At 44.6% G+C, this 12358-nt stretch overlaps 2 protein-coding genes across 4 annotated transcripts in view; one reads left to right on the top strand and one right to left on the bottom strand.

Annotated features, from left to right (window-relative positions):
• Positions 1 to 5793, bottom strand: part of LETM2 (leucine zipper and EF-hand containing transmembrane protein 2) — a 267600-nt gene extending 261807 nt beyond the window's left edge. Inside the window, exon 1 of the mRNA XM_081171437.1 lies at positions 5784 to 5793. The gene's annotated coding sequence lies outside the window, so the exon portion shown is untranslated. The remainder of the gene's footprint in view (positions 1 to 5783) is intronic.
• Positions 1 to 12358, top strand: part of BMP1 (bone morphogenetic protein 1) — a 178805-nt gene that overhangs the window by 114581 nt on the left and 51866 nt on the right. For all 3 annotated transcript variants that reach the window (XM_081171379.1, XM_081171377.1, XM_081171378.1), the window contains exon 7: positions 6591 to 6715. In XM_081171379.1, the coding sequence (XP_081027505.1) occupies positions 6591 to 6715 (125 nt within the window). The remainder of the gene's footprint in view (positions 1 to 6590; positions 6716 to 12358) is intronic.

Raw genomic sequence — 12358 nt, forward strand, 5'->3', positions numbered from 1 at the left:
GTAGGCCTTTGCCAAGTGGAGGAAGGTGTAACATTAAGTGCAACAGGCCAGGAAAATACTCCTGAAAATCACTTAAGGCAGCAGGATGGAAACTTGTAGGTCACTAGTGAAAATAGCTCTTTCAGACTTAAAACAGGTCAATATGGGTGGCAAGGGAAAGGTTCTATTGGCTAACAACCAAATTCCCATGCGTTGAGAGAGACAACTGTGTCAGCATGCAGACTCTCAGCTTTTTTCCTTATTTTCTCTCTCTTCCTCTCCGTATTCTTTCACGGTCCTCACTTACTTCTCCAAATTGCTGTAGCCACCACTGTTAAGTTTTCTATGGCTAAATCATCAGTGATAGGAGAATAAACTTGAATAAACTTTGCAAGGTTGGTGCAAACTCTTCAAAGGCCTAAAATCTGTCAGAGCCCAAACATTAAGGCACCTGCTACCTCTTTTGCTGAAGGTCTTCTCTCCCAGGAAAGCCACACAAGCAAGACGACAGGCTTGCAGCACCTTAATCACAGCATGTGCTTTCATGGACTAGAGTCTGCTTCATCAGATCATATCCATGCTTCCAGTGAGTGGCTTCTACTTCATGAAATCATGTACATAATAAAATATATTAGTTGTTAAGGTACCACAAAACTGTTATAACTCACACAGTTACTCCTCTTGGAATTTTCACAATAGCATGAGTGATACTCGGCTTTAGAAATACCCAGTTAACAAAAACAAAACAACACATTTCAGTTTCGTGTGTTGTGTTAAGGGTTTTCAATGTTCACTCTAGCCCCCAGACACTGAGATATTATACCCTTTAAAAGCCACACCATTAATAGATATGGCGTAGTATCTGACTAACTCATGCCATTTGCACAAGGATTTTCACTTGTACAGTGGAATCCTCTTTCTGTGTCTGCCCTGCAGCCTCCTCAGATCAGCTCCAGGGGGCTTGGGGAACCCCCAGAACCGATTTATGAGGGAGCGAAAGGGGGGAAGTTATAGTGATAGAAGGGGTTGGTTGAATACCATGCATGGTATGGTATCCTATACTGTGGTTAGTTCCACCTTCACCACTATCTTAGTGTTGCATATCTGTTAGTAGCAGAGTTTGCCTGTTCACTGGAATAGGCATATTGAAGTAACTGTTCAAAGGAGAGAAGAAACCCAAAGTCGCTGGTCTCTTGGTGGTGCCAGTAGGGTAGTCCTGCAGTCCTTTTCTTCATCTCTCTGATGTAGCCTGATAGGATGGCTATGCTCAGGGGACAGTTGGTGGAGGAAGGAGCCTGGCTCCTCAGTACAGCCTGAGGAAGGACCATGGCTAAGTGGCAGAAGGCCTGCTTTCCAGGTTCAACCCCAAGGGCATTTCCAGGCAGGACTGGGAGAGACTCCTGTCTGAAATCCCAAAGAGCGAGTGCCTGAACTAGATGGTCTGGTGGTCTTCCTGTGTTCCTCCCTCTCCTTGACCTGCTGACCAGTGACAGTTCAGGTACACGGTAGGCCACACAAGGATAGGGCAATGCAGACCACCCCCAACTCCCCCTGGGGCCAGAGTTGCAGGTTTCATTAAGAAAGATGGCCAGTTAATGTAGTTTGTTCTGTTTCTACCACTGTGCAGGGTGGGCTTCTTGGGAGCTTTCTATCTCAAGATATCAAAATGCATTGTGCCATGCAAAATGGAGTTTGGTACCCCATGTGGAAGTAATCACTATGCATATCTTCTTTTTTAAAAAATCAAGTGTCTAGCGCTTATATTCATGGGAACTGGCTACACAAAGGCATTTCTTTGTGCAATCTCAGAAGGTGGTCAGAAAGGAAGCCCTGATCAGGAGACTCACTGCCATGTAGAATTCCTTGACGTCCTCCCCTTGGCTTTCATTAGCAGAATAAATTATGGAAATTTAAAAAAAAGCACCCTCATACCAGTTCGGGTTATTTATCTCCTTCTTTGGCGATCACTCATAGCGGAGTAAGATTGTCTTCTATGAACATGATCTTAATGGTGTGTCTGTAAGTCACTGTGGAGGCCAATTCTGGATACCCACGTCCTTCCACAGTGGGGACATAGGATTTCAGGCAGGAGTTGGTCACGGTGAGGATTTGCCAAATGTGCCTTCCTCTTAGCACATTTCTCCCTTTCGTCCTGAGTTCGTGTTTCTTCAAAGTCCATGACACCTTGGGCCAAGGCTGTGAGAATTTTGAGGGTGACAGGAAAAGATATACAGGTAGCCTTCCTAACTTCCATCAGCAAGTTTCTTTATACAGCAGAGTGCATTCTCCTTCTTACGCAGCAGAAAACTGGTTGCAGACTCGTGTGAGTCTCTTAAGACAAGAAACAATTCAATCTGGCTTGCCCAGATTGAGATAAATTCTGTTATTCCTGGTAAGACCCATTTGATCCCTCCTAAAAGAATAAAGACACAACTGTCTTATTCATAAGTAACAAAAAGTAGTTTTACTCACGATCAGGCAGAGCACAGTGTGATCCCTGAAGGCAGGCTTTAGGCTTAAAGTTACAAACAGGTTTACCCCAGTCCAGGTGAATCAGGAAGTTTGCAGGACAAAAAAGAAGATCAAAGAGAGGGAGGTGGCTGCGTGACTTGGCCTTTTACCAGGTCTGGAAAGGTCACACCCACCTACTAGTCACATGCAAAAAGGAAGGATGCTCCAGCCAGGTGTAACAGGAAGTTTGACTGGCTGGACCAACATCCCCTGCATGACCACTCTAGCAAAACAGGTAATGTTGTACTTGACTGCTCCAGTGGATTACATGCCACATAGGCTGTTCTACAGTTGGAGCCCTTGCAGGCCAGTGATTTGTCCATCTAGATCAGTATAGTCCCTTGGACTGGCAGGGGCTCTCCAGGGTTTCTGGCGGAAACATCCTTTGTGTTGTTTGCCACCTGCCCCTTCTAAGTGGGGATGCCATGGGGAACTGTCCCCTTGTACCATCCAGCCATAGCCCTTCCCATCTGCATTCAGGGTGCAAAATTTCTTCCTTCCCCCACGCTACCCCGTGCAGAATGTTTGCTACCTTGGCCATAGCTTTTGTTTTGTTTTTATCTTACCAAATTAATTTCCTTATTTTGTAGAGGCTGGACATTCCTTGGCATAAGGAGCTTCTCTGGCTGAGTTTTTTAAATCTCCCTTAAGAACTTTCCCTGGCAAAGAAGGAGGGTGGGCCCTGACCTTTTCTGTTTATATGAGGACCTCTCACAAGATGCAGGATGTCACACTGAAATGGAAGCCTCCCCCAGAGCCTCTATCTACTTTCCCCTTCCTAAACATATAATTCCTCCCAGCTCCCTTAGGGCTTTCTGACAGGTGGTGTCCATGGTTGGCGTAATAAGCCTGGTGCCTCTCCCCCCCCCCCCCCTTTCATCGCACGCTCAAAAATAAGGCAGGGGGTGATCTTACACGTAGGCTTTTCCCTTCCAGCTGCCATCTCCATGGAAACATCCCCATTACTTGCAGAGATACTTCTGTGCCTTTGCTTTATGTTTTCATGCATTTTCCTGGTTTGTTTTCAAGGCTGCAGTATTCAACTAAGCTTTAACCACCATAAAAATCTGGCCTGATGCTGCTGCTGTTTGGTTATGGAAACAAAAGCCTTAAGTCTTGGCTCCTTGCTCTCTTCGTCTAGCCCAGCTGACCCAAATCTTTTCTGGCAGCTTAAGGAGAGAATCCAGGATCTCCGATTCAAGCTCATCCCCGGGTCTTATTGCATGCCTCTCTGCAGAGGTTTGGGAAAAGGTTCAGGAGTGTATTCCGTGCTCATGAAAGGTACCAGGGGCTTTCTTCGGGATTTCCTTCTGCTCCTAGCAAGGAAGGAGCAACCAAGCAGAGCAATCGTGTCTCAATACCAGCAGTGCAGTGTTCATGGCCAGCTTTGTGATTCCAGCAGTGCTCTACCTACAGGCTCCCCCCACTGTGCTTCCTGGTGAGCACTAAGAAAACTTTCCTGCCTTTAGATCTGACTACCAGCAGGATATCTAGAATTCTGATTATCTGGATACCCCCCCCCCCACTTTTTATATACAAGAGAGCCACAGCAGTGCCATTCCTGTACCAGTCCGTGTCTCTCCCCTTGGCCCATGACTTTTCATTGGAAATCAACTGCCTTCAAAAGAACCACCAGCAAGACCATCTGCAGTACCTAGAATATCTCATGTAAACCCAGCAATGTTATATTTAGTGTGTTTCATAAAAACTTAGACATTGCATGGCTGCTTAAAAAAAACCCTCAAAGCAGTTTTACAAAAAGACTTATTGTCTTACCAATAAGAGAATCAGGAACATTTTACAACCTTCCTTTAATTTCTATGGAGTGCTCCCGCCTGTCAGTGTTTTAGCCAATGAGTGAAGTCAGAGCTGTGATTGTTAAGTGAGTTGGACCCTAGGCAATGGGAGTCCCTGGAGTCCCAAAGAGCTTTTGTTTTCTCCAATCTTTTCCTAGTTCTGTCTTATTTTCAATTCCTTGAAATTTCTCCTAGCAACCAAGATGCATCTTTTCTGTGGTGAGTTTGTAGCTCCAAGACATTATTTTCTGCAAGAAGTGAGGCAGCCTAGGCATTGGTTTAGGGTTGGCATTGATGGAAAACAGTGAATCACACACACAAAAATGGAATTATTGAGCAACCTGTTGTCAAACTTTCAAACATGGAAATAATTCCAAAAGAGAAATGTCTACTCATGAATCACTGGAAGCAAGATATACTCCCTTTTTGGACATACAGACAGAAACATGATTAACATCCTGTAACTTGGAGGATAATACATATATTTTACATCTTATCTCATTTTTAACATTTGTTTTCCGTTACCACTTATATGGCCAATGTTGCCTTCGTTGGAATTTCTTTCACCTTCAGCATGCTAAGAATTACCAGTTCCTGTTTTGAAATCTTAACAGCTGTGTGTTATGGATGAAAATAGAAGCTTATAACTTTTAACAATATAATTTTATCCTGATCTCTGTCAGTCAAACACACACTCCTATACACATATTGCTCTCACAGACAGACCTGAGTGGAGATCAGCAACAAAATGTTGCAGTGCATCTCCTTACCCCAAGAGGATGAGTGTTCTTGCTGAGCCTTCAGCCAGCTTAGAACACGAGCCTTGTAGCGTTTGTGGGGCCTTGAAGATGTATTGTGGTGTTTCTGGAAATCTGAAATTTCATATAGCACAGGAAAGGGAGCCTCGTACTATGCATCCCCTTCCATACTGTGAACTGACAGGTTTTTTAGACCAATTTGCTTCCTTCCACACAAACCTCTCTCCTTCCCTTGCTCTTAATTTTTTTCTTCATTTCATCTGATGTAGCTCATGGAAACAACAGAGCAAAAGTACTTGTTGGGCTATCTGGGTCTTTTTTCTTTGTCTTGTAACCTACAAACTGTTTTTCCCTGCAAGCTTTTGGAGTCTCCTCAGTTTGTGGGAACAGCCCAGAGGTCAACTCGGCTGCAGGAAAATGCATGAAGCTAAAAGCAGCCGGTGTCCACCCCTGCAATCACAAAGGCTGCAAGGGAGGGAGGGAGTCAAGCAGCCACAACAGAGAAGCCTCCCGTACACAATCCCCGGAGAGAGAGACAGCCAGGGCCAGCGAGGCCAGGCTTTGGGGCCTAAAGACCCCTGGTGGCAGGCAGGGTGGGATGGGGATCGGGGGGGTCTGATTCGTGCCCCCTAAAAACTGTGTGCCCGGGGCTACAGCCCCCCGACCCTCCTGCATCTAGACTTCATTTTGTGCCCTGTTTCTGCGCCTTAAAGCTTTATGTCTGAACGCTTTTTCTCCTGCTCTGCCGCTTTCCCCACAAAAACCTGCTCTTTACCGCAGAAAACAATTCCATGGAAAACCCAGATTGCCATTTGTTCCAATTCAGCATTAAAGAGTGAGGAAAGTGGCAGAGTGAAAAAAAAGAAACCCAAATGCTCAGACACAGGGCAGGAAAGCCCTGACCTGAAATCTTGGGGTGAAAGGTAATTATGGGTGAGCCCAAGGGTTGCGCTGGAATTAAGCAATGTTGCTGTTAATAATAATAATAATAATAATAATAATAATAATAATAATAATAATAATAATAATAATAATAATAATAATACCCCTCCCATCTCTGGGCAGCTTCCAACAAAAGATTAAAATACAATAATTCATCAAATATTAAACACTTCCCTAAACAGGGCTGCCTTCAGGTGTCTTCTAAAAGTCAGATAGTTGTTTATTTCTTTGACATTCTTTGACATCTGATGGGAGGGCATTCCATAGGGCCGGTTTATGGATTTGTTTGTGCAGAGCTTCTATGCCATCATCTAACATTGCTGCTATCCCAAACTTTCCAATACATTTCCCATCACTTTTTGTTCTACAAAAATTAAGTCATTGGGGGCTTTTTGGGGACGTGTGTTTGTTGTGCAAGAGCATCAAATCCACTTTAATTGTAAAACCTAAATTTGCCAGTGTACAATTGACTCCTACCTGGAAAACAGCAGCCGTCTCAACGCAACCTGAATAAAGCAGTCAGATTGCTTGCCTCGAGGATGTGCCCAGGCCAGGGGCTGAGATCCTGGGAATGCTCATTCACTGCTCTGTGCTGTGATTTCAGGGGGATCTTCCTAGACACCATCCATCCCAAATATGAGGTGAATGGGGTGCAGCCCGTCATTGGCCAACGGACCCGGCTGAGCAAGGGAGATATTGCCCAGGCGCGCAAGCTCTATAAATGCCCCGGTAAGTATTGCTGACTATACACCAGGCAAGTAGAAATCCAGGGCTTTGCAACTGCCTCCAATGCTGAATGTTTATTTCTTGCTAGTGGTCTAAAGTTATATTCTGAACTGAGTACTTCAGCTTGTTTGGCCTGGCCAGGGGGTCTGCGGTCCTAGGGGGTTTCCCAGACAATATGCTTATGGCTGTACTCCAACCCCACCCAGCGTGAAATAGCACAGTCTGCACAATTGTTGCTCAAGTGACCCAAACACCTTTCCTCAGGAAATGCTACTCTTTTGATGATCTCTCACTTTTTCTCATCACTCATACTACAAGATGATATCACTAGGAAAATGCTATTCTTTCCCCAGTTAGAGAAGCCATTGCTGTTTGGCATGCAGTCCTGAATGTGGTTGCCTGAGGTGGCCTTCTCAGTCCTGCCCCTGTGGCATCGCTGATGATGAGGAACACAGCCTGGACCATGTTGTGACCACAGCACCGTTTGTCAGGGTGCAAAACATGAGACTCGCACAGGAGCAAAAAGGGGTTAATCTGAAGACAAAAGTGAAGAAGCACTTTGCACAGGGATATAATTTATTAATTTATATTTGTGGGAAAGTGGGGTTATTTCAAGTTGATATAAGTAAAAAAAAAACCCCATCTCCATTCCCATTATGGGATACCGAAGAGCCCTTATGGAGTCCTTTTGTAGGTTTTCTATTGGTAGGAGAAAATAGCAGAGACCAACCAGAGAATATTGAGAAGCAAAGCAGCTGGTAAGCCTGGCCTTTATTAACTGTTGCAACAGGATGCCCCCTTCACATGCAGTAGAAGGAGGAGGACCCAGAACCTAGGTGTGCCCGCCCTTATGTAGACATTTTAAATTGCCCACCCTGGAGTCCACGACCACCCCCAGAAACATCATACATACATCACAGAAAAGGTTCTGTCTGCAACAGAAATCTAAGTGCATTGTTTTTACCCTGTCTGCTAGGTTACCTGTTAATGGCCACTTGACTGGATTACCTGGAGAGCCCAGTCATTCTTTTGTAATGATAATACTTAATTCCTGAGCTAGGTCATAGGCTCACCCTATTCACACCTTAGATGTGACAATCAGGAGGCTTCTGCATTTCCTTCTACCTTGTAGAGGTGACTGAAAGAGTCAAAATGATATTATAATTATAGGGACGTGGGTGGCTCTGTGGTCTAGGACTTGCCGATCAGAAGGTCAGTGGTTCAAATCCCCACAACAGGGTGAGCTCCCGTTGCTCGGTCCCAGCTCCTGCCAACCTAGCAATTCGAAAGCACGTCAAAGAGCAAGTAGATAAATAGTAGATAAATAGGTACTGCTCCGGTGGGAAGGTAAACAGTGTTTCTGTGCGCTGCTCTGGTTCACCAGAAGCGGCTTAGTCATGCTGGCCACATGACCCGGAAGCTGTACTCTGGCTCCCTCGGCCAATAAAGCGAGATGAGCGGCGCAACCCCAGAGTCGGTCACGACTGGACCTAATGGTCAGGGGTCCCTTTACCTTTAAAGAGTCAAAATGGCTTTAGGACTTTTCCTTTGGGTTTCAGACGTGTGGTTTATATATTTATATGTGTGTTTGCTTGTTACATTTATGAACATTTATTATATATATAAGACCTGAAAATTATTATAACAATGTAAGTCAATCAAATGCATAATATTACAAAAACACAATGTGACCTATTTAGTGCTTGGGTCTGATCTGGCAGTTTTTGCTTCTCAAGATTCAGAGGTGGTTGTTGTTGTTGTTTTCCTCCTGCATTTCCTTAGTCTGGGACTCACACAGATATCCCTCAGGCAGCTCTTTCCTTCGGACTTTCCCAGGTAACTCTACCTTTTCCCTCACCCTTTTTCCAGCTGATTGTAACCTGCACCCCCAAAATAATCTAATCTCCCCACAAAATACACTCTTATCAAAATTCTCTATTTCCTTAGCCACTCACTCAGCTCAACTTAATCAAGCTGTGGGCTTTTTGTTCCTCAATATTGTTTTGTCTTTCATAGAATCATAGAATCATAGAATCATAGAGTTGGAAGAGACCACAAGGGCCATCGAGTCCAACCCCCTGCCAAGCAAGAAACACCATCAGAGCACTCCTGACATATGGTTGTCAAGCCTCTGCTTAAAGACCTCCAAAGTAGGAGACTCCACCACACTCCTTGGCAGCAAATTCCACTGTCGAACAGCTCTTACTGTCAGGAGGTTCTTCCTAATGTTTAGGTGGAATCTTCTTTCTTGTAGTTTGGATCCATTGCTCCGTGTCCGCTTCTCTGGAGCAGCAGAAAACAACCTTTCTCCCTCCTCTATGTGACATCCTTTTATATATTTGAACATGGCTATCATATCACCCCTTAACCTCCTCTTCTCCAGGCTAAACATGCCCAGCTCCCTTAGCCGTTCCTCATAAGGCATCGTTTCCAGGCCTTTGACCATTTTGGTTGCCCTCCTCTGGACACGTTCCAGTTTGTCAGTGTCCTTCTTGAATTGTGGTGCCCAGAACTGGACACAGTACTCTAGGTGAGGTCTGACCAGAGCAGAATACAGTGGCACTATTACTTCCCTTGATCTAGATGCTATACTCCTATTGATGCAGCCCAGAATTGTATTGGCTTTTTTAGCTGCCGCGTCACACTGTTGGCTCATGTCAAGTTTGTGGTCAACCAAGACTCCTAGATCCTTTTCACATGTACTGCTCTCAAGCCAGGTGTCCCCCATCTTGTATTTGTGCCTCTCATTTTTTTTGCCCAAGTGCAATACTTTACATTTCTCCCTGTTAAAATTTATCTTGTTTGTTTTTGCCCAGTTCTCTAATCTGTCAAGGTCGTTTTGAAGTGTGAGCCTGTCCTCTGGGGTGTTAGCCACCCCTCCCAGTTTGGTGTCATCTGCAAATTTGATCAGGATGCCCTTGAGTCCATCATCCAAGTCGTTGATAAAGATGTTGAATAAGACCGGGCCCAAGACAGAACCCTGTGGCACCCCACTAGTCACTCTTCTCCAGGATGAAGAGGAACCATTGATGAGCACCCTTTGGGTTTGGTCAGTCAGCCAGTTACAAATCCACTGAGTGGTAGCATAGTCAAGACCGCATTTTACCAGCTTCTTTACAAGAATATCATGGGGCACCTTGTCAAATGCCTTGCTGAAATCAAGGTAGGCTACATCCACTGCGTTCCCTTCATCTACCAGGCTTGTAATTCTGTCAAAAACCGAGATCAGGTTAGTCTGACATGACTTATTTTTCAGAAATCCATGCTGACTATTGGTGATCACAGCATTCCTTTCTAGGTGCTCACAGACTGTTTGCTTAATGATCTGTTCCAGAATCTTCCCTGGTATTGATGTCAGACTGACTGGGCGATAATTATTTGGGTCCTCTCTTTTCCCCTTTTTGAAAATAGGGACAACATTTGCCCTCCTCCAGTCTGCCGGGACTTCGCCTGTTCTCCAGGAATTCTCAAAGATGACTGCCAGTGGTTCTGAGATCACATCTGCCAGTTCTTTTAATAGTCTTGGATGCAGTTCATCTGGCCCTGGAGACTTGAATACATCTAAACTAGCCAAGTATTCTTGTACTATCTCCTTAGTTATTCTGGGCTGTGTTTCCTTTGCTGAATCATTTGCTCCAAATTCTTCAGGTCGGGCATTGTTTTCTTTATCGGAGAAGACTGAGGCAAAGAAGGCATTGAGGAGTTCAGCCCTTTCTGTGTCCCCTGTTTGCATTTCACCATCTTCTCCTCTGAGTGGCCCCACTGTTTCTTTGTTCTTCCTTTTGCTATGAACATACCCATAAAAGCCTTTTTTGTTGCTTTTAACCTCTCTAGCAAGCCTGAGTTCATTCTGTGCTTTAGCTTTTCTGACTTTGTGTCTAGACGTGCTGGCTATTTGTTTGAATTCCTCTTTGGTGGTTTCCCCACTTTTCCATTTTTTGTACACATCCTTTTTTAATCTTAACTCAGTTAAAAGTTCTTTAGATAGCCACCCTGGCTTCTTTAAGCACCTTCCATGTTTCCGTCTCATTGGTATTGCCTGACGTTGTGCTTTTACTATCTCCCTCTTAACAAACTCCCAGCCATCATGAACTCCCTTTCCTTTTAGTATTACTGTCCATGGGATCTCACCCAGCACTTCCCTAAGTTTTATGAAGTCGGCTTTCTTAAAGTCAAGAAATTGAGTCCTAGTATGCTTGGCTGCTCCTTTCCGCTGTATAGTAAACTTCAGAAGAGCATGATCACTCGCGCCTAATGATCCTTCCACTTCTACCCCACTAACCAGGTCATCAACATTGGTTAGGACCAGATCTAAAATGGCTGTTCCTCTTGTTGCTTCTCCCACTTTCTGGACAATGAAGTTGTCTGCAAGGCCAGTGAGGAATCTGTTTGACCTTATGCTCTTGGCTGAGTTTGACATCCAACAAATATCCGGGTAATTGAAGTCCCCCATTACTACTATCTCCCTTCCTTTTGCATGCTTGGCCATCTGTTCCAGGAAGGCATCATCTATGTCCTCCGTTTGGCTTGGGGATCTATAGTAAACTCCCACAATGAGGTCACTGTTATTCTTCTCTCCCTTAATTTTGACCCAAATGCTCTCACTTTGGCTTTGAGGTTTTAAATCTTGGATCTCTTCACAGGTATACACATCCCTGACATATAACGCCACTCCTCCTCCTTTCTTGTCTGGTCTGTTTCTCTGAAATAGATTGTATCCCCCCATTATTACATTCCAATCGTGGGACTTATCCCACCAGGTTTCAGAGTTTCCAGGTCTTTATCTAATCATTGTCTGCCATAGCCCAGTGTGAGGGGCTCCAGCTGAATTGCTTTCCTCCAGTCAAATGAGGAACGAACTAGGGGGCAGCAGTTAGGACATCTGAAACATGGCAGGGCAGAAGTCACTGTGAGGGGTTCCCTCATGAATTCAGGGTAGAAAGGATAAGAAATGGCTTAATCTGAACAAGTCACAAACGTTGAGCAGAGGTTCTGACAAATTGCCAGGATGTGCATTTTTCTCCCCAGAATTGGCTGGCAAGGTTTTCCCTGTGTGCTTTGTGGAACGGGTTTTTGTGTTAGGTCAAGAGCAGCATCTAGCTTTTGTTAAATAGTAATGTTAACATCTTTGTAGTTTGTAATAAAAAGGCATTTCTGTGGATGATGTTACTCGGTGGGGCAAACCTGTTGTGAGAAAAGGTTAATTGGCGGGAATGGCACGTTGGATGAAGTGAGAATGAGTGACAGGGAGATGGATGTGTGAGGGACAGAAGAGGACTGGGAGGAGGAGATGAGAGGTATGTGGAATGTATTCATTTATTTATCACAAATGAAACTGAGGTGGGATGGTCGTCCGTCAGGGATTCTTTAGCTGTGATTCTTGCATGACAGGGATTGGACTAAATGACCCTTGGGGTGCCTACAATTCTAGGATTATGTGAAAATGTTGAATCACATGCTGCCATTGTAATCCAAAATTGTGTCAGGAGGGGGTGGGAGGACAGTAGGTTCCAGGGGGTATAGTTAGAAAATGGTTCAACAGACTGATTTGAAACTTGGCAGCATAAGGAAGGTAAGGTCCATTACAAACTAGGGAGAAAGGACAAGAAATGGCTTATTTGGAATATTTATTTAACAGGTTATTCT

The sequence above is a fragment of the Podarcis bocagei genome (genome assembly GCF_964188305.1).
Source record: "Podarcis bocagei genome assembly, chromosome: 15".
Lineage (NCBI taxonomy): Eukaryota > Metazoa > Chordata > Lepidosauria > Squamata > Lacertidae > Podarcis > Podarcis bocagei.